The sequence below is a fragment of the Oncorhynchus masou genome, chromosome 6 (assembly GCF_036934945.1).
Source record: "Oncorhynchus masou masou isolate Uvic2021 chromosome 6, UVic_Omas_1.1, whole genome shotgun sequence".
Lineage (NCBI taxonomy): Eukaryota > Metazoa > Chordata > Actinopteri > Salmoniformes > Salmonidae > Oncorhynchus > Oncorhynchus masou.
This window is the reverse complement of record NC_088217.1, coordinates 30958756-30985194: the sequence shown is the minus strand read 5'-3', so window position 1 is coordinate 30985194 and position 26439 is coordinate 30958756. Positions and strand designations below refer to the sequence as shown.

The 26439-nt window shown below is 42.5% G+C and overlaps 1 protein-coding gene and 2 pseudogenes across 5 annotated transcripts in view; 1 reads left to right on the top strand and 2 right to left on the bottom strand.

Annotated features, from left to right (window-relative positions):
* Positions 1-1535: 1535 nt before the first annotated feature.
* On the bottom strand, positions 1536-9914 carry LOC135541887 (protein polybromo-1-like; annotated as a pseudogene).
* A 1531-nt stretch (positions 9915-11445) lies between these two features.
* On the bottom strand, positions 11446-13208 carry LOC135541888 (protein polybromo-1-like; annotated as a pseudogene).
* Positions 13209-15606: 2398 nt separating this feature from the next.
* Positions 15607-26439, top strand: part of LOC135541886 (la-related protein 4-like) — a 33629-nt gene continuing 22796 nt past the window's right edge. Inside the window, exons 1-2 of one of the 5 annotated variants that reach the window (XM_064968362.1) lie at positions 15607-16130; positions 24361-24405. In XM_064968362.1, coding sequence (XP_064824434.1) covers positions 16014-16130; positions 24361-24405 — 162 coding nt within the window. In that variant the 5' untranslated portion in view covers positions 15607-16013. Of the gene's footprint in view, positions 16131-16523; positions 18141-24360; positions 24406-25607; positions 25812-26439 lie in introns of those variants that run through there. The other 4 variants (XM_064968363.1, XM_064968364.1, XM_064968367.1 and 1 more) reach the window with 4 other exon arrangements.

The following is a 26439-nucleotide window of genomic DNA, read 5'->3' as shown; positions in this document are numbered from 1 at the left end:
TTTGGGGAATTTTGCTTTAATTCATATTTTATTTTAACTTATAACAGGAACCTTTTTTTTGTGGGATACACATATGGCAATTCTCAGGCCTTGTGGGATATTTTGGTTCAACTATCCCCAATTCAATGGAATTGCAACCCTCTGCATGCACAGTGCACTCTTCCATCACATGTACAGCTGATTCTCAAGATCTTGCACACTAATGAGATGCTATTGAGCCCACACTACTACACTGTCTGAGCCAAGGACTACATGCTTTCTGGTAAGTTTTGATTACAATACTGGGTGGGGTGAATATATTTTATATGACATACATGATTTTTTGTTAACTAGTAAATAGTAGCCTACCGCAAAGTGTGTTTAAATCATTTCTAACTTGTTAACAATTTCTGCAAATCAGTTTTTGCTTGCTTGAGGCTGCTAACTGAGTGTTAATTCACCCGTGTCCATAAATATTTCATTTTAAAACAATTATCTTACAAAGGATTTGTTTAATCAATCAAACTGCTTAACTATTTCCCCCCCTAATCTTTACAGGAAAATGCCATGGGCAGTATCTGATGTGTGGAGACATTTCACTGCAGCTAATGTAGAAGGAAAAGCTGTGAACATTTGCAAATACTGTTGCCTATTCATATGTGACGAATGCAAAAAAGATGCAGAATTGTAACGATCGTCGTTGGAATGAGGTGAGGACCAAAGCACAGCGTGGTATGTGTTCATGATGATATTTATTTAAACTCAGAACACTAAACAAAATAACAAAGAAAAAGAAGCGAAACCAAAACAGTTCTGTAAGGTGACCAAACACACTAGACAGAAAATAAACACCCACGAAACACAAGTGGGAAAAGGCTACCTAAGTATGAATCTCAATCAGAAACAACTAACAACACCTGCCTCTGATTGAGAACCATACCAGGACAAACTCAAAACACAACATAGAAAAACGAACATAGACAACCCACCCAACTCACGCCCAGGGTACTGACAGTACCCCCCCTAAAGGTGCGGACTCCGGACGCAAAACCTAAACCTATAGGGGAGGGTCTGGGTGGTATGTGTCCAGGCCAAAGTGGCGAGACACAGTGGTGATGATACCATAGGCCTTGTCTACTTATGATAAGGTAAAAGGTTTATGTTTCTGTCTCCATAAGATAAGGTAAATATATTAAAAGTTTAAAACATCTAGATTTAAATGGTATTAATATCCATTTGCATACATTTCCGTTAATTCTCATACATTTCCGTTAATTCCCACAGAAAGACTCCACCTCTGAATATTTCCCAAAATGTGCAACCCTAATCAGTGGTACTTGCAACTACAACTATCTGGCAGAGGTCATGCACTAGCTAAATGACTAAACATCAATCTAGAGTTAGGATATTTGATATTCCATAATCAGACATTCATACACATGCAATTAACTCACAAATTACAAGCACTACTTGAATCAGACTGATTGCAGAAAGATCCAGTTAAATTGGTAAGCTTCTTAATAAATGTTGAAGAAGTGTATAATTGAAAAGAGGGGATAGCACAGTACTGCAATAAAAGAGTAGCCAAGGGTGGAGTGATGAGGAAATTAAAAAGGGATCATCATTCTAGCAGTTCAGCTTCTCATTGCAGCTCCAAGTGTCCCCAGGGGGGGGTTCATCCCCCTCAGTGAGGGACTACCTGACACAGGTGTTATGCTGTGATAAATCATCCCCACGAGGGTTGGGAGAGGCACCACCCCCATCAGCACTCCTACCAGTACCTGCTCTAGGACACCACCCCCATCAGCACTCCTACCAGTACCTGCTCTAGGGCACCACCCCCATCAGCACTCCTACCAGTACCTGCTCTAGGGCACCACCCCCATCAGCACTCCTACCAGTACCTGCTCTAGGGCACCACCCCCATCAGCACTCCTACCAGTACCTGCTCTAGGGCACCACCCCCATCAGTACCTGCTCTAGGGAAAGCCAGCTGCTGGGCCACCCTCTCCCGCTCCTGCTGCTCGGCCACTTTTGCTGCTCGGCCACTTTTGCTGCTCGCTCTGCAAACACACTATTACAACTTTTGGCAACGTAATTGGCAGAGACATTTCTGCAAGTGGGATTGAAAAAATGACCAGTCATTTTTAGAAACCTGAAAAAGTCCCTTCTAGGTACACTTGTAAGATCTCTTACCCTCATACTCAGCTTTCTTGGGAGACTCCAGGTTCCTCCACTCGGTGCCCACCAGACGGCTGAGTTCCCGAAGGAGAAGTCTGGGTGCTGGGCCTTGATGACCGCTCGCATCTCACTGTTGAACAGGATGTAGCCACTCATGTTTATCTTCCTCTTAGAGCCCTCCTTCTTGGACCTCTCCTTTACGGACTTGGGCGTGGACTGGAGTCAAGTAAGGGAGAGTGTGTCATGTCATCTCTAGACAAATGTCATTGCTATACACACCTCCAACTGGATGGCTAAGAGGGCTTTTTCTTCAATCTTACCCTGAACATGCAAATCATTTGAGACATGTTTAGTTTCGATCATGATGCATGCAATTCAGTTGACATGTCTAAATCAGGGTCGACGATCTTTTTATTTATATATATTTTGTAACATTTTATTTACCCCATTTTCTCCCCAATTTCGTGGTATCCAATTGGTAGTTACAGTCTTGTCTCATCGCTGCAACTCCCGTACGGACTCGGGAGAGGCAAAGGTCGAGAGCTGTGCGTCCTCCGAAACACAACCCAACTAAGCTGCTCTGCTTCTTGACACAATGCCTGTTTAACCCAGAAGCCATCCACGCCAACACCTGGTGACCGTGTCAACGACCACGACCACAGGAGTCGCTAGTGCGCAATGGGACAAGGACATCCCTTCCGGCCAAACCCTCCTCTATCCCGGATGAAGCTGGGCCAATTGTGCGCCACCCCATGGGTCTCCCGGTCGCGGCCGGCTGCGACAGAGCTTGGACTCGAACCCAGAATCTCTAGTGGCACAGTTAATACTGCGATGCGGTGCCTTAGACCACTGCGCCACTCAGGAGGCCATTGGGGTCGACGATCTTACCAAGAACTTTTGAACTGTAAAAGAGCTTTACTTTCACAACATAACCACACATTTGCCTAGTGTATGTTGGTACTCTGACCTGTGGAGGGTTGTAAGGCATGTCCATGTCGCTGCCTGCCATGGCGCTCTGGAGCTGGGGTATGGAGGTGTCTCCCAGCTCCCCATCATCCTCCCCCAGGTCCTCCAACTCTTCGTCAGTCATGTCGGCAAACTTGGCCTCCAGCACCGCAATCTTCCTGTCCAGCAGAGGGGATGGCTGATTCTGGGGCACGATCAGCTTCCTGTACGAGACACGTGGAGCAGACTGGGTGCAGTTACACCTGGGTGTTGAGAGTTCTGTTCTACCTTAACGAAAAGGAGTGTTTGTGACTGACTCATAACTCACCCATCCAGAGTACTGCTTTATTGCATTGTGAAATGTTTTTCTTACTTTTGCTGATTATGCACAGCATCTTGAGGCATGTGAAGGTCAAACCACTCACCTGAAGTAATAGATTTCGGGCTCCACCACCTTCCCAGAGAGGGTGAAGCGCTTTAGGCCCTTGAACTTCTTCATCTGTTTGTCACTCCCGATGTAGCGACTCTCACACAGCAGAACGCCCTCCTCAAGCACCTCAGTGGGTCAGCACGAAAGGTACTCCTTGAAGGAGGACACTGCATACTTCCCTATGGAACAAATGAACAGAGAGAGGGATAAGCATGGCACATGTTCAGTGAAATACAATCAACCCATGCACTTAAACTTCAATGTTCTCTAATCAACATTTGAAAATAACATAGCATCAACATTATAAAAAAGTGGACAAAATGTAAGGGCAGAGAAAATACCTATGATACAGGTCATGGGGCAAGTCTCCTCCATGTTGCTAAGGAACACTTCCTTCTTGTAGAACATCTTGGTGGCCTCATGTTCCGTCTCCTCTGCGTGGATGAAGATGGGCCCAAAGAAGTAGGCCGCTTTGTCCCGCATCCACTTCTTCTCAATCCTGTTAAACAAAAATAAAACCTACTTTATTTTAAATACACTAAATAAATAATAATTATATTTCAAGAAATATCAAATTCTGGGAAATGTGTCTGTAGAGTTGTATTTACCCTACCTGCCCACTCGGTGCTAGACTAGTCCATGTGAGCGAATATAGACGCAGTCTCCCACTTTTAGCCAGGTGTCGTTGTAGTAGAGCTGCTCATAGTACTGGCAGCCTGGCTCCCTATTGGTCATGTCCAGGGTTACATCGTCCCTCTCCTACACATACACACGCAGTCAGGTTGTCTTTGTTTGCACTCTGTTGGATCACATTTAATCAAAGTCATATTGGCCATGATTTCCAACCACTCACCTTATCCACAATAGTGTCCACGGCTTTGCCCTCTTCTTGTATCTCTGCAGGCTTCTCTTCATCTTGCTTAGGGGAGAACATGGATGCAACACGGATTACAGGCAACAGTATGTCCCGAGGGACAAACCTAACGGAGCTCAGGGGCATGATCCACATCTTGATCTTCTTGGTCTTGGCTGAGTAGCGAGACTCACAGACATATACATCATCTGCCCTGAAGCCCTCTGGGTGAAGCTTAAAGTAGTCCGGGAATCAGTCACAAAACAAAAGCCAAGGTCAATAACATCATGCAATGATTCACTCGAAACGTGTCATGCTTCAACCATATTACAAAGAGCTGAAACATGGAAATAGAAAATAGCTCAGTACCTTGACAAACATGACAACACTTTTTCCCAGTATCATGCTGATGGGAATCTTGTTGAAGTAGTCGCTCTTGAAGACTTCCTTCTCTAGGAACTTGCGTGTAGCAAGATGGAATGTTTAATTTGGCCTGTAGAACCAGCAGCCATACAGCCACTTCTCACCTGGAATGCGAAGGCAAGAACACAGAGCAATACTATAAAAAAGGACAGACCAATTGATTCTTCATGTGTGTGTGATTTTGAAGCAGTCAAAGTGAACACATATACAGCAAAATAAATGATTGAATGTCAGACCATTTCCACAACAAAATGCAAAAATAATGCAGCATCACTACTACAGGGTTTGTACAAACAGTGGTAAGTGAAATATAAGGACTTTCTAGTACTTTCTCAAGCACTAATATTTATTTTCAAGGACCATCAATTTGTACTATTTCCTATTATGCAATTATTTCTAGTCACCAACAGATGGCAGTTTATCGCCACAACCTCATAAAAATAAACATACTATTTATTCATCACTACCTTAACAGTTCTACTCAATAATATGTGTTTTACTACTTACTTACTACATAAGAGTGGTAAGTCAGTACGGAGCATGTTGACTTATTTCCTTATATGAACTGTAACTCAGTAAAATCTTTGAAATGGTTGCATGTTGCATTTATATCTTTGTTCAGTGTACATAATAATATTAAATTGTCTTTATACTTAAACTTTTGGTCCCACAGGCTGTCCCAACACATAATGACATGAAAGTGAATTCTGACAGTGTAAAAGGCCCTTAGTTGACTCTAAAATGTTGTATTCTATACCCATTTGAAGAGAAACAGGTTATTAATGTGTTTGATAAGATTAAAGACTCTCTCAGGGTACCCTATTTACATTTTAGGAGACCCAACATGGGTCCCGGACCCCAAGTTTGGGAACCACTATACTACTAACCTCTCTCCCTGCTTGCTTCAATGCTTCCTTTCTCTGTGCATCTGCTTTGCTTCCTTCATTGCAGCCTGTCTCACTACTCTCTGTAAAGAAAAGGTATTTTGTGATGAGAACTTATAGTAGCCCATCATTTGATTATAGCTAGGTTTTTTATTAATTTAACTAGGCAAGTCAGTTAAGAACAAATTCTTATTTAGAGTGACGGCCTACCCCGGCCAAACCAGGACAATGCTGGGCCAATTGCGCGCCGCCCTATGGGACTTCCAATCACGTCCGGATGTGATACAGCCTGGAATCGAACCAGGGTCTGTAGTGACACCTCTAGCACTGAGATGCAGTGCCGTAGACCACTGCACCACTCTGGAGCTTAATTTCAGTGAACTGCTCCTGCTGAGGTCAGGCTCTGTTCAATGTTAGCCTCTAACGTCATCCTTCTAGCCAGCTAGTTTTTGCTAGCTACACTACCGGTCAAACGTTTTAGAACACCTACTCATTTAAGGGTTTCTTTATTTTTACTATTTTCTACATTGTCGAATGAAAGCGAAGACATCAAAACGATGAAATAACACATATTGAATCATGAAGTAACCAAAAACGTGTTAAATCAAATATATTTTATTTTTGAGATTCTTCAAATAGCCACTCTTTGCCTTGATGACAGCTTTGCACACTCTTGGCATTCTCTCAACCAGCTTCACCTGGAATGCTTTTCCAACAGTCTTGAAGGAGTTCCCACATGTGCTGAGTACTTGTTGGCTGCTTTTCCTTCAACCTGCGGTACGACCCATCCCAAACCATCTCAATTTGGTTGAGAGTCGGGGGATTGTGGAGGTCAGGTCATCTGATGCAGCACTCCGTCACTCTCCTTCTTGGTAAAATAGCCTTTACACAGCATGGAGGTGTGTTGGGTCATTGTCCTGTTGAAAAACAAATGACAGTTCCACTAAGCGCAAACCACATGGGATGGCGTATCGCTGCAGAATGCTGTGGTAGCCTTGCTGGTTAAGTGTGCCTTGAATTCTAAATAAATCACAGACAGTGTCACCAGCAAAGCACCCCCACACAATCACACCACCTCCTCCATGCTTAACGGTGGGAAATACACATGCAGAGATCATCCTTTCACCTACTCTGCGTCTCACAAATACACGGCGGTTGGAACCAATAATCTCCAATTTGGACTTCAGACCAAAGGACAGATTTCCACCAGTCTAATGTCCATTGCTCGTGTTTCTTGGCCCAAGCAAGTCTCTTCTTATTGGTGTCCTGTAGAAGTGGTTTCTTTGCAGCAATTCGACCATGAAGGCCTGATTCACACTGTCTCCTCTGAACAGTTGATGTTGAGAAGTGTCTGATATTTGAACTCTGTGAAGCATTTATTTGGGCTGCAATTTCTGAGGCTGGTAACTATAATGAACTTATCCTCTGCAGCAGAGGTAACTCTGGGTCTTCCATTCCTGTGGCGGTCCTCACGAGAGCCAGTTTCATCATAGCACTTGATGGTTTTTGAGACTTTATTTGAAGAAACTTTCAAAGTTCTTGAAATGTTCCGCATTGACTGACCTTCATGTCTTAAAGTAATGATGGACTGTTGCTTATCTTTGCTTATTTGAGCTGTTCTTGCCATAATATGGACTTGTTCTTTTACCAAATAGGGCTATCATCTGTACACCACCCCTACATTGTCACAACACAACTGATTAGCATCAAATGCAATAAGAAGGAAAGAAATTCCACAAATTAACTTCACAAGGCACACTTGTTAATTGAAATGCATTCGAGGTGACTACCTCATGAAGCTGGTTGAGAGAATGCCAAGAGTGTGCAAAGCTGTCATCAAGTCAAAGGGTGGCTATTTGAAGAATCTCAAATATATTTTGATTTGTTTAATACTTTTTTGGTTACTACATGATTTCATGTGTGTTATTTCATAGTTTTATTATCTTCACTTTTATTCTACAATTTTGAAAATAGTAAAAATTAAGAAAAACCCTTGGAATGTGTAGATGTTCTAAAACTGTTGACTGGAAGTATACCTCGCTAACAGCCAGAACCCTTGAGCTACCTAGCTTCCGGGGGAGTAGTCGAACATAAAGAGCATACAGCCCGGCATTTTAGCTATTGATGTGGCATTTGGTGGCGCCTAATCAGTCAGTAATGAACCTGCCTGGCTTAGTGGCAGTGTGGGTGGAATGAACGAGCTCGTCTGGCAACCAGAGCACGAAACACGTGAGAAAATGAAACTCGCCAATCTGCGTGAAAATTAAGTTGCAATATCAATACATTTCTCTAATATTTTTCATATTAACATATTTGATCATTTTCTGTTCTCATTTTAATTCAAGTACTTTTCAACTTGAGAAAATGTCAGATACTCAAGGTATTCCAGTTCTTGAATTTCAGAGTGCCAAATTCAAGAACTTTAACAGTGGAGGATGCTGAGGGGAGGACGGCCAACCTCCTGTGAACTTTAAGCACCTCAAGCACCTTGTTTGAACCGTGCAACTAATGTTTTTCAGTAGTGGATGTGCAAAGGCACTAACCTCCTGCCACAGGCGCTCAATGCAGATGATGTGTGGCTGCAGGTTGGGCTCAGCAGGCTCCACGTACACAAAGTCTCCCACATGGTACATGCTGTCCTTGAAGCTACAGTCCTGGCTGGAGGTACCCTGGAGACCAGACTGCCATGCCCCTCCGGCAGGGTCCTCACTCTTCTCAGCTTTTGTGGGTTCACAACTCAACTTGGTTAATCAGTAAAAAAATGGCATGATTACTATAAGCCCTATAACTAACTGGTGCCACTGGGTAACTATTGTTGACACTGCTTTGATTGGTGGAATAGGTATATCTATCTGCCCTGCTACAAGTTGCTAAGTTCAGCGTGTCAGTGAGTGCAAACCTATTTTCTCCTCCTCCCTCTTGAGCTTGTCCTCCTTTATCTCCTTGGGTAGTTTCTCCTTCTTCTGCTTCTCCACGTCGTTGGACAGGTGTTTGGAGGTGTAGCTGAGGGCGGGGGTGAGTAGGATTTCGCCATTCTTACACAGCTCATCTCGGACCCGGATAAAAAAATGCTGCAGCTCTACCGCATCCTCAAAGAACTCAGAGTCTGTCCTGGAGTGACATCACATATACTTTGATCATATTCCAGGGTAATTTCATAGGACTTTCTAACTTAAATGCACAGAAATCAGACCTATGGTTGATATTACCCAAAGATAGAGAGAGAGAAAATAATAGAACATGGCAAACACTGTTCCCTAATTGTGCCCCAACAGTGCATGCACCTTCTCTAGCAACTCAAACATGCGATCCTGGAACAAGTCCAGTCTCTTGTAGCGTCCCTGGTCTACATTAGTCCTGATGATCTCAAAGTTGAGCGGCTGTCTGTCGGGGCTGCTGGGGTCAGTAGCAGGTATCTCCGCCAGCGAGTCGCTGTAGCAACGACCCTCATCGTCCTGATGGCCCAGCACGGAGACAAAGAGGCTGTGGATGAGCTCCTGGATGAGGCGGGCCACATCGGGCACATGGGCGTCCTCACCCCCCTCCAGGTCTCGGCGGGTTTCCAGCAGCACACGGTGCAGCACCAGGGCGTCACGGTAGATCAGAGACTCTGACTCATTGTAGGTGCAGGTGTTGTTGAACATCAGCACCAGGTCCTCCACCAGCGCGTCTACATCCTGGTACTTGTTGGTCAGCATGTGGCTCTTGACCTTTTCCATGTCCACAGGCCTCTTGATGGCGATGTAGTAGTTGGGCAGCTCGGCGGGCGACGGCAGCCGCAGGAAGATGGTGCTGAGGCGGCGGCCACACTTGTCTGTGAAGTTCTTCACCGCCTCGTACAGCTCGTTCAGCTTCTGCTGCAGGAACTTGGACTTCTTCGGGATAATGCCACTCTTCCCTGGATTTACAGAGTGTGTGTGTGTATTAGCAATTTGGGGATAAAGTGATAATGTGAAACGACTAGACTAGAATGACATCCATATACTGGATCTGAATTATTTAAGACAAATTGGATCGTCAGCAACATACTTATTTTCAACTTTGGTGACGTCATGTCATTGTCGTCAAGCGTTGGGACAAGATCCCTCCGTTTGCCCTTCATGATTTTCTCCAGGATGTTGGCATCCTTATAGACCTGGATCAACATCAAGTAGTCCGTGGTGAAACTGAGGAGCATTTAGAGCAAAATACATACACTGAATGGTCAAAAGTATGTGGACACCTGTTTGTCGAATATCTCATTCTAAAATCATGGGCATTAATACGGAGTTGGTTCCCCCTTTGCTGCTATAACAGCCTCCACTCTTCTGGGTAGGGTTTCCACTAGATGTTGGAACATTTCTACGGAGACTTGCTTCCATTCAGCCAGAAGAGCATGAGTGAGGTCGGGCACTGATGTTGGGTGATTAGCCCTGGCTCGCAGTCGGCGTTCCAATTCATCCCAAAGGTGTTCAATGGGGTTGAGGTCAGGCCTCTGTGCAGGCCAGTCAAGTTCTTCCACACCAATCTTGACAAACCATTTCTGTGTTGACCTCGCTTTGTGCACGGAGCCACTGTCAAGCTGAACCAGGAAAGGGCCTTCTCCAAACTGTTGCCACAAAGTCAAACGCGCAGAATCGTCTAGAATTTCATTATATGCTGTAGTGTTAAGATATCCCTTCACTGGAACTAAGGGGCCTAGCCCGAACCATGAAAAACAACTCCAGACCATTATTCTTCATCCAAACATTACACTTGGCACTATGCATTTGGGCAGGTAGCGGTTTCTTGGCATCTGCCAAACCCAGATTTGTCCGTTGTACTGCCAGATGGTGAAGCGCGATGTATCACTCCAGAGTCCAATGGCGGCAAGCTTTACACCACTGCAGCCGACGCTTGGCGTTGTGCATGGTGATCTTAGGCTTGTGTGCGGCTGTTCGACCATGGAAAACCATTTAACAGTTCTTGTGCTGACATTGCGACTAACAGTTCTTGTGCTGACATTGCTTCCAGAGGCAATTCGGAACTCGATAGTGAGTGTTGCAACCGAGAACAGACAATTTTTACGCGCTGTGCGCTTCAGCACTCGGCAGTCCCGTTCTGTGAGCTTGTGTGGCCTACCACTTCACAGTTGAGCAGTTGTTGCTCTTAGACGTTTCCACTTCACAATAACAGCACTTACAGTTGCCGGGGCAGCTTTAGCAGGGCAGATATTTGACGAACTGCACAAAATTAGTGCCCTCACTTGCACAAAAGTAGTGCCCTCCTAAACCTACAAGCCATCATGGTTCGGCAGCTCCAATATTTCATCTTCAGTCTATTTATAAGTAGAACACACAACTATCCACAAAACAATTGATTGCAAATGAGTACAGAACATAGAGAAGACTGCCCAAGACACTACTGGCACAGAGGACAGTGAGGACACAGAAATCAAAGTGAGGCCTGCGTCTAGCTGCTCGACACTCTCATACTCTTTGTTCTTCATTTTGTTCCTGTGTGTGGGGAATTAAGGGTTCTCGTATTTGGGAAGGGATGGGATAGAAATACACTGTACAGCTCATGCCATGTTACGCCACAGCAAAACATACAGCAGCTGATTTAGGAAAATGATTAGGCCTGAATAAAACTTCAGATACTATTAAATGGACCATCTTCTATTAATTGAATGTGTTGTATTGAGGAGAAGTATGAATATCAGTGACAAGTTTTTTGTAAAGTGCATGAGCATAACAATTAGAAAACGGGAACAGGCGTCGGTGGGACGGGCGAACAGGATGCTAGACCACTGAATTTTTCTTCATTTTCTCTCGCAATGCTACTCAGTATCGTGATACTTGGCCTGGTATCATATCGTTAGTAAAATGTTGGTATCGTGACTAGTCTATTGTACTTCAAACAATGTGCATGCAAGTTGCTTAGGATTCAAATCTTCTCAAACAGCCCAGTTCATTCTCTTCAGAAGAATAATAGATATTGGCTTAGATAGGATGGTAGGGAGATTTAACATTGTGCTTCAACCAATGCCATACCATAGGATTGGAGAGAATGGTTATCTTACCACTGGTAGTTTCTGGAACAGATCACTGACTAAATGCCCCGAGGGCTCTGAGAATTTCACCACCACATCCAACAGCTGCTCAAGGACCTCCTTCAGGCAACTGGGTGCATTCTGTCATTCAAAGACACACACAGTAAACAGATTTATTAGCCATGCTGTGCTATGTTTTTAGGCGGTTTACATGTAATGCATGTGTGACAGGGCAGTCAACATGTAATAAATGCTTTTTATGTTACATCGGAAGTGCTGGTGTTACCTCATCCGACTCTCCAGGATTATCTTGTGCATCGTCCCCATCCTCATCATCATAATCCCCCCGCTGGACAAACTCATTATTGGTGCGCAGGTAGAGGTCCCACAGCTTATAGGCTGCTCTGCACTCTGGAGAGTCTGGCTACGGACATGCAACACACTCCCTTTCATTTGGTCAATTACAGGTTTAAGCCCTAGACAGGGCATTTATTAGGAAAACTCCTTCATACAAAACATTGCCTTGTAAAAATTACTTCTCTCCCCTAAAGAGTCCAGTAAGTGAATGTGTTTGTTATTACAGGCAGGGATATATTACCTTGTAGTATGCCTTTGCATTGTTGAATAAGAGCTGAAAGTCAGACGTTATCTGGTCCACATCATCGTACTCCTCCATCTTCAGCTTCTGCTGGATCTTCATCATGTCAATGGGATGTGTCACAATGTGGCAGTAATCCGGTTGATTCCTTCAAGGAAAACACAATAGATAAGTGAATTTAATGAGGCTTATGTTCTTAGTAATGGAGATTTCTTTGGTAACCATTCTATATTAACCATCCTCTGTCCCGTCTCTTGGGTGCTCTTATGAACAGCTCACATAACATCCTTCCTTGGTCATCCTTATAAACTCGGATAGTGTTGTACAGTTCATGGCATACTGCAATCTGGAAGCAAAACATAGTAGATGAACACAAAACAATACAGGCAACCATGTTTATGAACACTTATTCAAAAACTACACAACGGTTTGACTTGTGCCCACTGGGGCGGCAGGGTAGCCTCGTGGTTAGAGCATTGGACTGGCAACCAAAAGGTTGTAAGTTCAAATCCCTGAGCTGACAATGTACAAATCTGTCATTCTGCCCACAAACAGGCAGTTAACCCACTGTTCCTAGGCTGTCATTGAAAATAAGAATTTGTTCTTAACTGACTTGCCAATTAAAAAAATACATTTTGAGTCAAAATTCAATAATTAAATTTGGGTTAAGACATGATCCGAAGGCAGAACCACAGAAGTTGAGTACTATATTTGTATTGGAAAGCAATGTTTCTACACAAAAAAAGGCTTTGAACTGAACTTACTGGATCAACAGTGGGAATGTTAGAGGTTCTTCTCCTTTTCCGACCTACTGAAGATGCTGAGGATGACGGCTGTCCATCCTCAAAGTCCCTCCCACTGATACTACTGGAGGGGAACGTAGCCGTTCTCCTTTTTGAGCCCATGATGAGTCCCAATACCTGGAAAGAAGAAAAAGGCAAAATAACAACAGCATATGAAGTCAATTTAGCTACAAAGTTACAAATATTGTGAGATATGGTATTAACATTCTCATCAAACAGGCTCTAATCATGCTTTGATGCCATTACCTAGAATAGCATGAAGGCCCTGTTCAGTGATCAATTGTAATTACTCCTCACTCGACGACTCTTCACTGTCTGAGATGAGGAGAGTAGTTGGGTGCTGATTTGTCAGCTGTCTGGGATAGAGGAGCTGTAGCCACATTTGGGCATTTTATTCAAAATTGCCTGTGTCCTCATTAACACTACTGGCATATGATAACATTCTTGTTTCTCTTTTGTTGCGAGATGACAGAGACGTTGTTGCAGCAGTTTCTTTACAGACAACAATGGTACGTACATCTTGCAGGTTAAATATTAGCTACCTGGCTAGCCTCAGCATCAATTACGGCAAGCTAACGTCAGCGAGCTAATGCTACCCATAATCTCCCTGACACAAAGAGAAAGATGTGAATAAGTAACTACATATTTAACCACACGGTTGGGTGAATACTCATCGTTTAAACCTGCAAGATCTTAACTCCAGTCTCAAACGAATTATAATATTGTGGCGACCCGCACAGACAGCTGTGTGTTATGTGTTAGGCTAGGAGGTGGTTGTGTTGTACTGACCAGTACCCGGTGTTCGCGGGGTCCGACATGTCAATCAACCTGCTATCTGCCAATCACGGGAATGCCTGGAATGTTCTGATGCCGGGCATCCTGGTGGTTGGCGGAATGGCGTGGAGGGGGGTTGGGCAGGGGGGTGGAGCATTGGAAGTTAAGACCAGGTTCAGCTTTTTGTTCTCTCTCTCTTACGTCTGGGCTTCCCAAGAGAAGGTCACGATTGGCTTGTGGGTTATCTGTCATCTTTTTGGCGTGTGCTACGGCCCAAACAGTAGCCTGTGTAAAGTTGGTTTAATAAACCGTCAATTCGCAAACTCAAGCCTCTGTCTGGACAATTGTTCCTTTATGATCTAGTCGGGTCATTACAATATGTAGAAGAGAAAGCAAACCATTCGAGAAAGTTGATCATTTAGAACAAATAAAATGTGTGTGAACGTAGCAGCAGAAGACGCATCCGATCACTTCCGTTATAAACTTAAAAATAAAATATCTGATTTATTAAAATCTGAGTTATTCAAATTATTTTAGACCACAATCTAAAAGCTTTTATTTAGACTATTTTAGACCACACTTATTAAAATGACATGGACAGGGGAACCTGATACTAGATCAGCATTCCTACTCAGAGACGCACATCCCCTGGGCTCAAGACATGGACCGAGAAACTCAAGAGAGGGGTTTGTTCTTTAATTTTGACAGTGTATCCCCAAAAGTCACTTTCTAATTGTTGCTAGCTGTTGCCAGTTGTGTATACAACATCCACAATTGCATAAATTACTATTTTTATTTAAAGAAAATAAAACGCTGTCTATCATATGTGTAGGCTCATGGCAATGGAAACTAAGAGAGCGAAAGCATACTTTTATTTTTTTACTTGCATGTTCTAAAATGTATTGATCATTTGCTGGAAAATGCATGAGAGGAAACTAAGTTGACACCAAACTTTCAATAAATGAATGGGCAAAACATTCCATTCTGCCATAGGTTATGCTCTGCTTCTATATATAGATGATTCCCAACACCTTTGTCTCCGACCTCTGGTCTTCAGATGTCTGACGAACATCACAGAGAATATGATACTTGTTCAACATCTAGACATCAGTGTATTATTGTTGTTATAAAACCATATGCACACCACAGATTGATTTGGTTTATGTCCCTCATGCTGCTTGTACCTGAGGTTTGTACCAAGCCTTTGCCTAGACTCGAGAGATGGCCAACGGGCGCTGTTCCCCTGACGTTGTTGTTCCGAAAAATCGTCCCTGTTTAATACATGAATCATTCTTTCCCAATGATGTGTATAATTATATATGTGTTTGTATACATAATTGTTATTTCCCTTCCCTAAAGACTAAATTAAATATTGTAACGACCCTGGATTTATAAGCGCGGAAATCGACACTCCCGCACGAGCATGCTTTTGCTGCACAGTCGATAGCGCGCCGGTCATCGGGCTAGAATGTCGAGGGTTCGTGACCTGCTCCCTGCCTGTTTCATTACAATATTGAAGAACACAGCCACTTCAATTATCTGGAAGAAGTTTCTTGTTATTTCCCTCGCCAAATTGACTGATGTTTTGAAACATCCATATATATTTAAAAAAACATTCCATATATTTGTTTTTCTGCTCGCACTGTCGTTATGCGGAAAGAGTGCCGCTCTCGTTGCTATGCGGCGCCGAGACTGGAGCACTGTTACCAGGGAGGGAGGCAGTAACAGGGGTGTATTCATTCGTCCAATTTCGTTGAAAAACGGTTGGTTCCTCAAGTAAACGGTAACAACCCTAACGGAAGCAAACGGAACTAAACTTGGAGGGACCTCCCTGGAATTGTTGAAATGTTAACTCTTGTTTTCGAAGCAAAACGTTTTACAACAGAATCCGACTAATGAATACACTCCTGGTCGCGTTGTATGACGGGAGTGTGGCACCTAGCAAAGGCTTCGTCAACAAAAATTAAGATACTACACGACTGGCTATCCTATTTCCTTTTTATTGTGACAATTGCTCAATTGTCTGCACTTAGTTATACATCAAACCAAGTTGAATAGCGTGATATTGTTTTTACGTGGTAAGGTGAAGTCGGAGTGGGGGGACGGGGCAGAGTGGCTAGTGGGGGGCGGCGGATGAGTTCGGAGCATTGCCCGTCGTCACCGCAGCAGAAGGAAAGGGTCAAGCCATCATTGGATAAACGTGAACAAGGGGAGATAACATCGAAAACCGTGAAGGATCAAGGCGGCATGGTGAGTTTGGGCCCTGTGCTAAATTAGCACTCCCTCCCCCTCGAATCTCCCAAGGGCAGGCCCCCATGAAACTAACGTAATCGTAATGTTGCAAACTAGTTAGTTAGCTAAGTTACTGCAATTCACCCGTTGGCTGTATAGACTGGTTCTTCCGCGTGCTACTTCGGTGTTAGTCTGGCCTGTAACTACGCATTAAGACTTAGTTTGTCGACAGGTGTTCGTTAACTTAACTTTAGCAAGCCAGGTCGACTAATAGTTAACCAACGTAAAATAGTTAACGTTTGCTAACGAGGTTAGCTCGCGTACGTTAGTCAACTAAGTTAATATTTTTGTAACGAGTATCCGTATGAATTAATAATTCATGTGAATTTCCGGCAGACTAGACGCTTTTTGGCGTATTGCTGCCTTTCTCAGTTCGGAATGTGCATTCCACATTGTGACAAACGCAAAAATAAAGGGGAAACTTAAATTGCACCATCTTACTCTGCGCCAATACACTATCCCATTCCAATACTTGGCCCTAAAGGATCCTACACCAGTCCGTCGGTCTGGGAGGATGGAACCCCTTCTCTCAACTTCCTGTAAGTCTTCTGCACTAAAAGCTCTCACATATCTCTGCTGCTGCAACTATAACATATATTCTGTGATTTTCACTCCATACGTGCAGTGCATCACCATGGCTGTAAACGCAAGAAATACAATAGGGATGCACAATATATCGGAATCCGATATTAGGTAAAAATATGGCATTGGTCCAATGTCTAGTTTAACACCGATGTGCAAAACCGATGTCAAAGCTTAAGTGCATACCTTTAAATGTAGATAAATGACGCCACAAAAAATACAGTGCTACACGTGCAACACAGCATTCTTAACCTAGCTCACAATGTCTGCTGTGTGGATCTATTTTGAAGTTTCAAAGGAAGATAACAAAAAGGCCATATGCAATGTTTGTGCTGCTATTATTTCCAGAGGAGGGGAGAAAGTGAAAACTTTAAATAACACAAACCTGATTACTCATTTATAAGTGCATCACCCCCAGAAGTTCTGCAACTACTTAGAACAAAAGCAGAAAAAAAACTAAGCACATACTTCCAACAACTAAAGAAGTGCAAGTCAAACAGTCATTTGAAAGAGTAAAAAAACATCTGTGATTCAACTCCAAGCCAAATCTGTTAACGCCAAGATAATGGAATTCATTGCCCTTGACAATCAACCGTTCTCTGTTCGTGGAGGATATTGGCTTTCGCTAACTGGTTGAGCACCCCGAGCCCCGGTACACACTACCAAGTAGCTGCTATTTTTCAGATGTTGCCCTACCGGAATTACACAGTATTGTTAAAACGCACATCCATGAACTACTTTCTATGGGCATCACTGCTATTAGCTTCACGACTGACATTTGGACCAGCGATGTCAGCCCCATGAGCATGCAGAGTATGATAGCACAGTGGGTCTAAGAGGATTTCGTACTGAGGAAAGCTGTATTGCATGCTCAAGAATGTGCTGGTTCTCATACCGCTGCTGCCATATTTGAGAACATGTTTGAAACATGAACACAATCCTAGCTCCGTTCGAACAAGTGGCTCGAGAAATAAGCTCATCAACTGGGTCTGCAGCAGATGTGATACCCTTTGTCATGGCAGTGAAAAGCCTGCTCAACAAAACTGCAGAGACAGACCTTGGGGGTTAATACTTGCAAAAGTACCCGACTGGAGGCTGTGAACAAGCGATTCGGAGGCATTCTCTCAGAGCCTCTTTACTGTGTCGCCACCATGCTCGATGCTATGTACAAAGGCCGCTACTTCGATACAGACAAGAAATAGGGTTTATGTGAATTGTTAGACACAGCTGGACAAGATGGAAACGGTTACAGTGACAGTGCGCACCGAGGAAGAGGACCCACGTTTCAGCTGTCTGGTCCGTGGCCTCTTCTGACATCACTGCTTGACATCTATGATGAAATCCTGGTTGAGAATGAAACGACTGAACATCATAACAGCACAGCAAGTAAGTGAAAGAAATAGGTTTTGATTATGTTTTACTGGTAATGGGGACATGTGTAAATGCCAACAAAATCACTTTTTGGTCAGTGTGTGTTTCAACTATTTAACTGTACTAGAATGCTTAAAAGGCTGCTAAAATTTTAAATATCTGGTGTCTGTATCAGTTTTTTTGGCAAGGAAAATATTAGATATCGGTATCGGGCCAAAATTTCCTGTCGGTGCATCCCTAAAATCCAACAAAAATATATAAAAGCAACATGCCCATTACACAGGTGCACCTTGTGCTGGGGACAATAAAAGGCCACTCTTTAAATGTGTAGTTTTGTCACACAACACAATGCCATAGATGTTTTGAGGAAGTGTGCAATTGACATGCTGACTTCAGGAGTGTCCACCAGAGCTGTTGCCAGATAGTTGAATGTTCATTTCTTTACCAAAAGTCACCTCCAACTTTGTTTTAGCGAATGTTGCATTATGTCCAAACGGCCTCACATTCGCAAACCATGTGAAACCACAACAGCCCAGGACCACCACGATCGGCCTCTTCTCGAGGTTGAACAATTATGATTTTTTTCCAACACCGATGCCGATTTATTGGAGGACCAAAAAAAGCAGATGCCGATTAATTGGCCAATTTTTAATAAAATAAAATAAAAAATGTATTTATAATGACAATTACAACAATACTGAATAAACACTTATTTTAACTTAATATAATACATCAATAAAAATCAATTTAGCCTCAAATAAATAATGAAACATGTTCAATTTGGTTTAAATAATGCAAAAACAACGTGTTGGAGGAGAAAGTAAAAGTGCAATATGTGCCATGTAAAAAAAGCTAACTTAAGTTCCTTGCTCAGAACATGAGAATATATGATAGCAGGTGGTTCCTTTTAACATGAGACTTCAATATTCCAAGGTAAGAGGTTTTAGGTTGTAGTTAATATAGTATGTATAGGACTATTTCTCTCTCTACCATTTGTATTTCATATACCTTTGACTATTGGATGTTCTTAAAGGCACTTTATTGCCAGTGTAACAGTATAGCTTCCGTCCCTCTCCTCGCTCGTACCAGGAACACATCGACAACAGCCACCCTCGAGGGATTATTACCCATCGCTCCACAAAAGTCGCGGCCCTTGCAGAGCAAGGGGAACAACTACTTCCAAGTCTCAGAGCAAGTGACGTTTGAAACGCTATTAGCATTCATCCCGCTACCTAGCTAGCCATTTCACATCAGTTACACCAGCTTAATCTCGAGAGTTGATAGGCTTGAAGTCATAAACAGCGCAATGCTTGAAGCACAGGGAAGAGCTGCTGGCAAAACACACGAAAGTGCTGTTTGAATTAATTCTTACGAGCCTGCTGCTGCCTACCACCGCTCAGTCAGACTGCTCTGTCAAATCATATAACATAATAACACACAGAAATACGAGCCTTTGGTCATTAATATGATCGAATCCGGAAGCAATAATTTTGAAAAAACAAAACGTTTATTATTTCAGTGAAATACGGAACCGGTCGGTATTTTATGTAATGGGTGGCATCCCTAAGTCTACATATTGCTGTTACATTGCACAACCTTCAATGTTATGTCATAATTACGTAAAATTCTGGCAAATTAGTTGGCATTGAGCCAGGCGGCCCAAACTCTAATCAAATTTTATTTGTCACATACACATGGTTAGCAGATGTTAATGCGAGTGTAGCGAAATGCTTGTGCTTCCAGTTCTGACAATGCAGTAATAACCAACAAGTAATCTAACTAACAATTCCAAAACTAATTTCTTATACACAGTGTAAGGGGATAAAGAATATGTACATAAAGATATGAATGAGTGATGGTGCAGAGCAGCATAGGCAAGATGCAGTAGATGGTATCGAGTACAGTATATACATATGAGATGAGTATGTAAACAAAGTGGCATAGTTAAAGTGGCTAGTGATACATGTATTACATAAGGATGCAGTAGATGATAGAGTACAGTATATACGTATACATATGAGATGAATAATGTAGGGTATGTAAACATTATATTAGGTAGCATTGTTTAAAGTGGCTAGTGATATATTTTTACATCCTTTCCCATCAATTCCCATTATTGAAGTGGCTGGACTTGAGTCAGTGTGTTGGCAGCAGCCACTCAATGTTAGTGGTTGCTGTTTAACAGTCTGATGGCCTTGAGATAGAAGCTGTTGCATATACCCTGACTATGTGTGCATTGAACGCAAGAGAAGTGAGACCATTTCACCTGGTTAATATTGCCTGCTAACTTGGATTTCTTTTAGCTAAATATGCAGGTTTAAAAATATATACTTCTGTGTATTGATTTTAATAAAGGCGTTCGTGTTTATCCCCCTGCGTTGCATCAATTATATGCAACACAGGACACGCTAGATAAACTAGTAATATCATCAACCATGTGTAGTTAACTTGTGATTATGATTAATTGATTGTTTTTATAAGATAAGTTTAATGCTAGCTAGCAACTTACCTTGGCTTCTTGCTGCATTCGCGTAGCAGGCAGGCTCCTCGTGGAGTGGAATGAGAGGCATGTGGTTAGAGCGTTGGACTAGTTAACTGTAAGGTTGCAAGATTGCATCCCTGAGCTGACAAGGTACACATCTGGTGTTCTTCCCCTGACCAAGGCAGTTAACCTACCGTTCCTAGGCCATCATTCTTAACTGACTTGCCTAGTTAAATAAAGCTGTAAAATAAAAAATAATATCGGCCAAATCGGTTTCCAGAAATACCGATTTCCAATTGTTATGAAAACATGAAATCGGCCCTAATTATTCAGCCATTCCGATTGCTCGGTCGACCTCTAGCCTCTTCAACTGCGGGATTGTCTGAGACAAGCCACCCTGATGAAAATGTGGTTAATCACAACTGTAGAATTTCTGCACAAACTGTCAAACTGTCTCAGGAAGCTCATCTCAGCTCATTGTCCTCACCAGGGACTTAACCTGACTGCATTTTGGCACTGTAACCGACTTCAGTGGGCAAATGCTCACCTTCGATGGCCACTGGCATGCTGGAGAAGTGTGGTCTGCACAGATGAATCCTAGTTTCATGGTCACCATGTATGTATGGTGTTGTGTGGGCGAGTGGTTTTCTGAGGTCAACATTGTGAACAGACAACCCCACCATGGGGCAATGGTATGGGCAGGCAGAAGCTACAGACAACAAACACAATTGCATTGCATACTGTGACGAGATCCTGAAGCCGATTGTCGTGCCATTAATCCGTTGCCATCACCCCATGTTTTAGCACGCTAATGTCGCAAGGATCTGTACACAATTACTGGAAGCTAAAAATATTCCAGTTCTTCCATGGCCTGCATACTCAAGACATCTCACCCATTGAGCATGTTTGGGAAGCTCTGGATCGACGTGTACAGCAGTATGTTCCAGTTCCTGCCAATATCCAGCAACTTTGCACAGCCATTGAAGAGTGGAACAACATTCCACAACCAATAGCCTGATCAACTCTATGCAAAGGAGATGTTGCACTGCATTAGGCAAATGGTGGTCACACCAGACACTAGGCTTATCACGATACCAACATTTTACAAATGATACGATACCAGGCCAAGTATTACAATACCGATAAGTACTGCAATACCATGGGGGAAAATAGTGGCCTAGCATCCTGTTCGCCCCGTCCCCCTGGATGCTTGTTCGCGTTTTCTAAATATTCTCCAAAGACCTGTCACTGAAATGGACTTTTACTCAATACAACACATTTAACTCTCCACTGTTCAGTGTATAATAGAATACTGCATAGAATGACTGATTTCTCATATTTGCCAAGACCGAGCCTACCTGTTATTTGGCTGGAGGAATGGAAGTAATGTACATCAGTAGAGGCTCATAATAATCAAACTAGGGATGTTAACGGTTAACCGTTAATCTGTCAGCCACCGAAAATACACTTGACCGGTCATGCTTATCGGTCCATAGGTTAATTTGCATAATTTTGTTGAATGAAAATGCTGCGTCTGATTTTATTTAGTTGTCATGAATTTTCTTTATCAAACGCACACAGCATACAGAGCCTAGTTTGAGGTGCGGAGTAGTCTACCACCTGTTCGACAGCGCAAGTGTAGCTCCTCAAAAAGCCTGTAGGCTACTGGAGTGAAACCTGCTAAAGTACGCCCAGTCATTGCGCAACAAATAATTCTAAATGCAATCGCATGTTAACTTTGGTGGCCAGAATTAATAAGGAGCTATTTTTGTTTTTCATAGAACTGTTTTTTTCTGCCAATTGCATTTGGGAAAATGTTTAAAAATCACATTTTATTAGCTGCTTCATTACAGGAATTACATGTTCAATTATAGCCTTTTGAGAGAAAGAGGCGACGCGAGTGGTTTCTCTCGCCAAAATAAGTCCAATGCGTTTCTATGGGCTTATTTTGGTCCTAAGCTTGTTAGGGCAGAAACATAAGCATCTTGTCATTTATATGCGGATCTCAGAAAGTATTTTCTGTTGGTCACGTCATTTTACTGTTAGTATTGTTTTTTTAATGTTTTGCTGACCGGTTGATTGGCGTCATTTAGTCGGCAGTAAAACGGACTAACAATTTGTCTCCCTACATCAAACACATAAAAATTGTTGGATAACGTTCCACATATTCCACTCCAGCCATTACCGTGAGCCCGTCCTCCCCAATTAAGGTGCAACCAACCACCTGTGATATACATGAATGTTGACTTGAATGTCATTGTGTTAGTAACATGGAACAAAAACCGGCTGCGCGCGTGCGAAAATTTATTTTGTCCCCCTACACCAAACGCGATCACGACACGCAGGTTAAAATATCAAAACAAACTCTGAACCAATGACATTCATTTGGGGAAAGGTCAGAAAACATTAAACATGTATGGCAATTTAGCTAGATGGCTTGCACTTGCTAGCTAATTTGTCCTGGGTTGTAAACATTGGGTTGTTATTTTACCTGAAATGCACAAGGTCCTCTACTCCGACAATTAATCCACACATAAAACGGTCAACCGAATCGTTTCTAGTCATCTCTCCTCCTTCCAGGCTTTTCATCTTTTAACTTATATGGTGATTGGCATCTACACTTTCATAGTATTACCACGACAACCGGCAAAATAATTAGTCTTTCAATCACCCACGTGGGTACCTACTTCTATAAACCAATGAGGAGATGGGAGAGGCAGGACTTACAGCGCGATCTGCGTCAGAAATAGGAATGACTTCTATTTTAGCCCGTGGCAACGCAGATGCTCGTTGGCGCGCAATAATTGAATAACATGGATTTCTAAATGTATTTTGCCACACTCGCGCACGAGACGTATCCGGTCTGGTCTTCATGTAATGGGTAAACGCTGCATAAAACCGTTACACACACACCTCCCAACTTCTTAAAAGGTTAAGCACCCAAAAATAATGAATATTTTTTAAAAATATAGTTTAGGCTTATATGAATCCTACCATTCTGTATCACCTGAGTAGCAGATCAAATTTGCCTAAACCTACTGTCAAAATAACCAGGTTGTTAGCTAGAACCCCGGGATGAATTTAAAACGGCCTGCAACATGGTTTGTGAAATTATTTAAAATGTGTGCGAATCTCGATAGAAAGGCATCTCTTGTAAATATAGGATAAACAAAAAATGTTTAGGCTAGAAACATTGTTTTCTTTGCTGTAAAGTTGCAAGCATGCCTGTCGTGAAGCGGTGCTCCATTTTCCCTCTGACACTAAGGCTGCATGACAGTGAACTTGCAAAGGGTACTCAGATTGGTCTGTGCTATTGGTTACAGGGAATGAAATGATACAATGTATGAACATTGCTCTCTTTGTGCTAAATGACTTAAATGTGCTGCTCCAATGTAACGAATGTACAAATCTAGCAGAAGACAGTGGGGAGAACAAGTATTTGATACACTGCCGATTTTGCAGGTTTTCCTACTTACAAAGCATGTAGAGGTCTGTAATTTTTATCAAAGGTACACTTCAACTGTGAGAGACGGAATCTAAAACAAAAACCCAGAAAATCACATTGTATGATTTTTAAGTAATTAATTTGCATTTTATTGCATGACAAGTCTGGTGCAGGTCTACAATTTTGTTTCTGGTGTCCTTTGACAGCTCTTTGGTCTTGGCCATTGTAGAGTTTGGAGTGTGACTGTTTGAGGTTGTGGACAGGTGTCTTTTATACTGATAACAAGTTCAAACGTGCCATTAATACAGGTAACGAGTGGAGGACAGAGAAGCCCCTTAAAGAAGAAGTTACAGGTCTGTGAGAGCCAGAAATCTTGCTTGTTTGTAGGTGACCAAATACGTATTTTCCACCATAATTTGCAAATAAATTCATTAAAAATCCTACAATGTGATTTTCTGATGTTCTGATTTCCCTCATCTGATGTTGGAATACCTGAATTCCCACCCAAATCCCTGAACTAGTAAAATATTTTCTGTGCAATAATTCAGTCATATCTGATTAATTTTAAAGTTACTTTTGCAGTATCTTCATCCATTTCCCAATTGTTGCATTTATTACAATTGTTTTCAAACCGTAACAATTTTGATGACTGTTGCGTGTGTGTAATGGAGGTAATTCAGTGAACTGCACTGATGTGATGAGTAACCTTGCCTCTGAGACCTAAAGACTTGTTTTGTCTCCCTGAACTAACAATCTTGCAGGAGATCCAAGTTCAAAACCCCAGTTGGTCACAGTAGTACAGTGACTAAGGCGATCAAATGTGGGTGTAGTCTGACCAGTTGGTTCAGTGAACCACATTCCTGTGATGAATAACCTTGACTGAGACCTTCAGACTTGTTGGCTCTCCAAGCTAATGTTTAGGCTTCAGTTCAGCGGGCTAAGAACTGTGGCTCACAGATGGTGGCCCTGACTCAGATCAGGGGTGTGTTCATTAGTCAGATACTGCAACAAAAACTAGTTACATTTTTATTGGACAAATTCAGTTGGGTCCCTAGAGTAAACTGTTATCATTGCAAAACGTTTTGCAACAGAATCCGACTAATAAATACACCCCAGATTCCGTTCAACCTTTCTTTCCCTCGTGTTTTGATAACCGATACTATTTATGTCCGAGGTAAAGTGGGGCCTTTTTGTTTTCCTGACCTCCACCAAAGCTGTCAAAAAGGTTCTTATTTTATTTCCACATGATCGGCAATGATTTCTATTTTATGTTCTTCGGTTTACAAGTGTGCAGCGTATACATGATGCTGGAGCGGCCTGTATGCCTGTCGCCATGTGCTCTCTTTTGTCGTACTATCCGCAGAGGGAAGGCTTCAGTACCGGAAGAGTTGAACGATGGTTTTGACTGACGCGACGCTTCGACCAATTGCGAGAATGTCTTTGACGTATTGTTGGTGGGGGGAAATGTGTGAATGAGAGGCGATGCACAAACGTGTGTCTGTACATGTGACGACTTGGGAGAGGCGGAGTCTAATGGAGTACGATAACCAATGAGCAATCGGTTGAGGCCTCATGAGAGTGCCTTCCCTGTAGCATGCTGTCCTCTTGTGAATTGTACGGTGTTATCGAGTTCCATCCATTTTACATTTATCTTCTTAAAAGTGACCAAAATCGTGAATTAGCTGGCTACATCAATTGAATCGGGTAGCTAGCGAGTCAGTACCACATTGGGAGGAAGACAATGTTGCTATTTGTTGAGGTATGTTTGGTCTGTACTATTAGCTATACATTCTAGTCTAAAGTTCGGTTTATGGAAGAAATTTTATGGCGCTTTAGGAAGCCACGGGGACCGTTGCATGCGTGTCAATAGCGCTGTAATAATGACTTTAATCAAACGTTGCAATCGGGGAATATGCTTTCGTTCATTGGTGAGCATGCAAAGGGAAAAAAACGTTAATAAATTGAGCTGTTGCTAGCTAGTTGGCTACATGTAATGTTTTTACAATCTGGAGCTAAAGGGCAAGAACGTGTGTGGAGTTCTGGCTGATGGGACGTGATATAACGCCTCCTTAAATTCACATATCAGTCACCGATATGTTAATGAATTACGATGTTTTTGTCTTAGCCTAGTTACAACACGTGTGTATCATGTAAATGAACAAACCTCGTTGTCAGTTTTAACTATTCATATTGTATCTAACTAGGTGGGGAGTTTAGACAGATATGTTTAGATGCGCAGGTCTCCAGTCAGTGTAGTGACCACTGAGTAGTTGATGCTACCTAATCTGATTAGTCGTTACAAAGGCTTGACTATTTTAACATCAAGTAGTTGCATATGACGGGTTGAAGCTCCAGTATGTAGAATTTATCACAGTGTACTCAAGTTC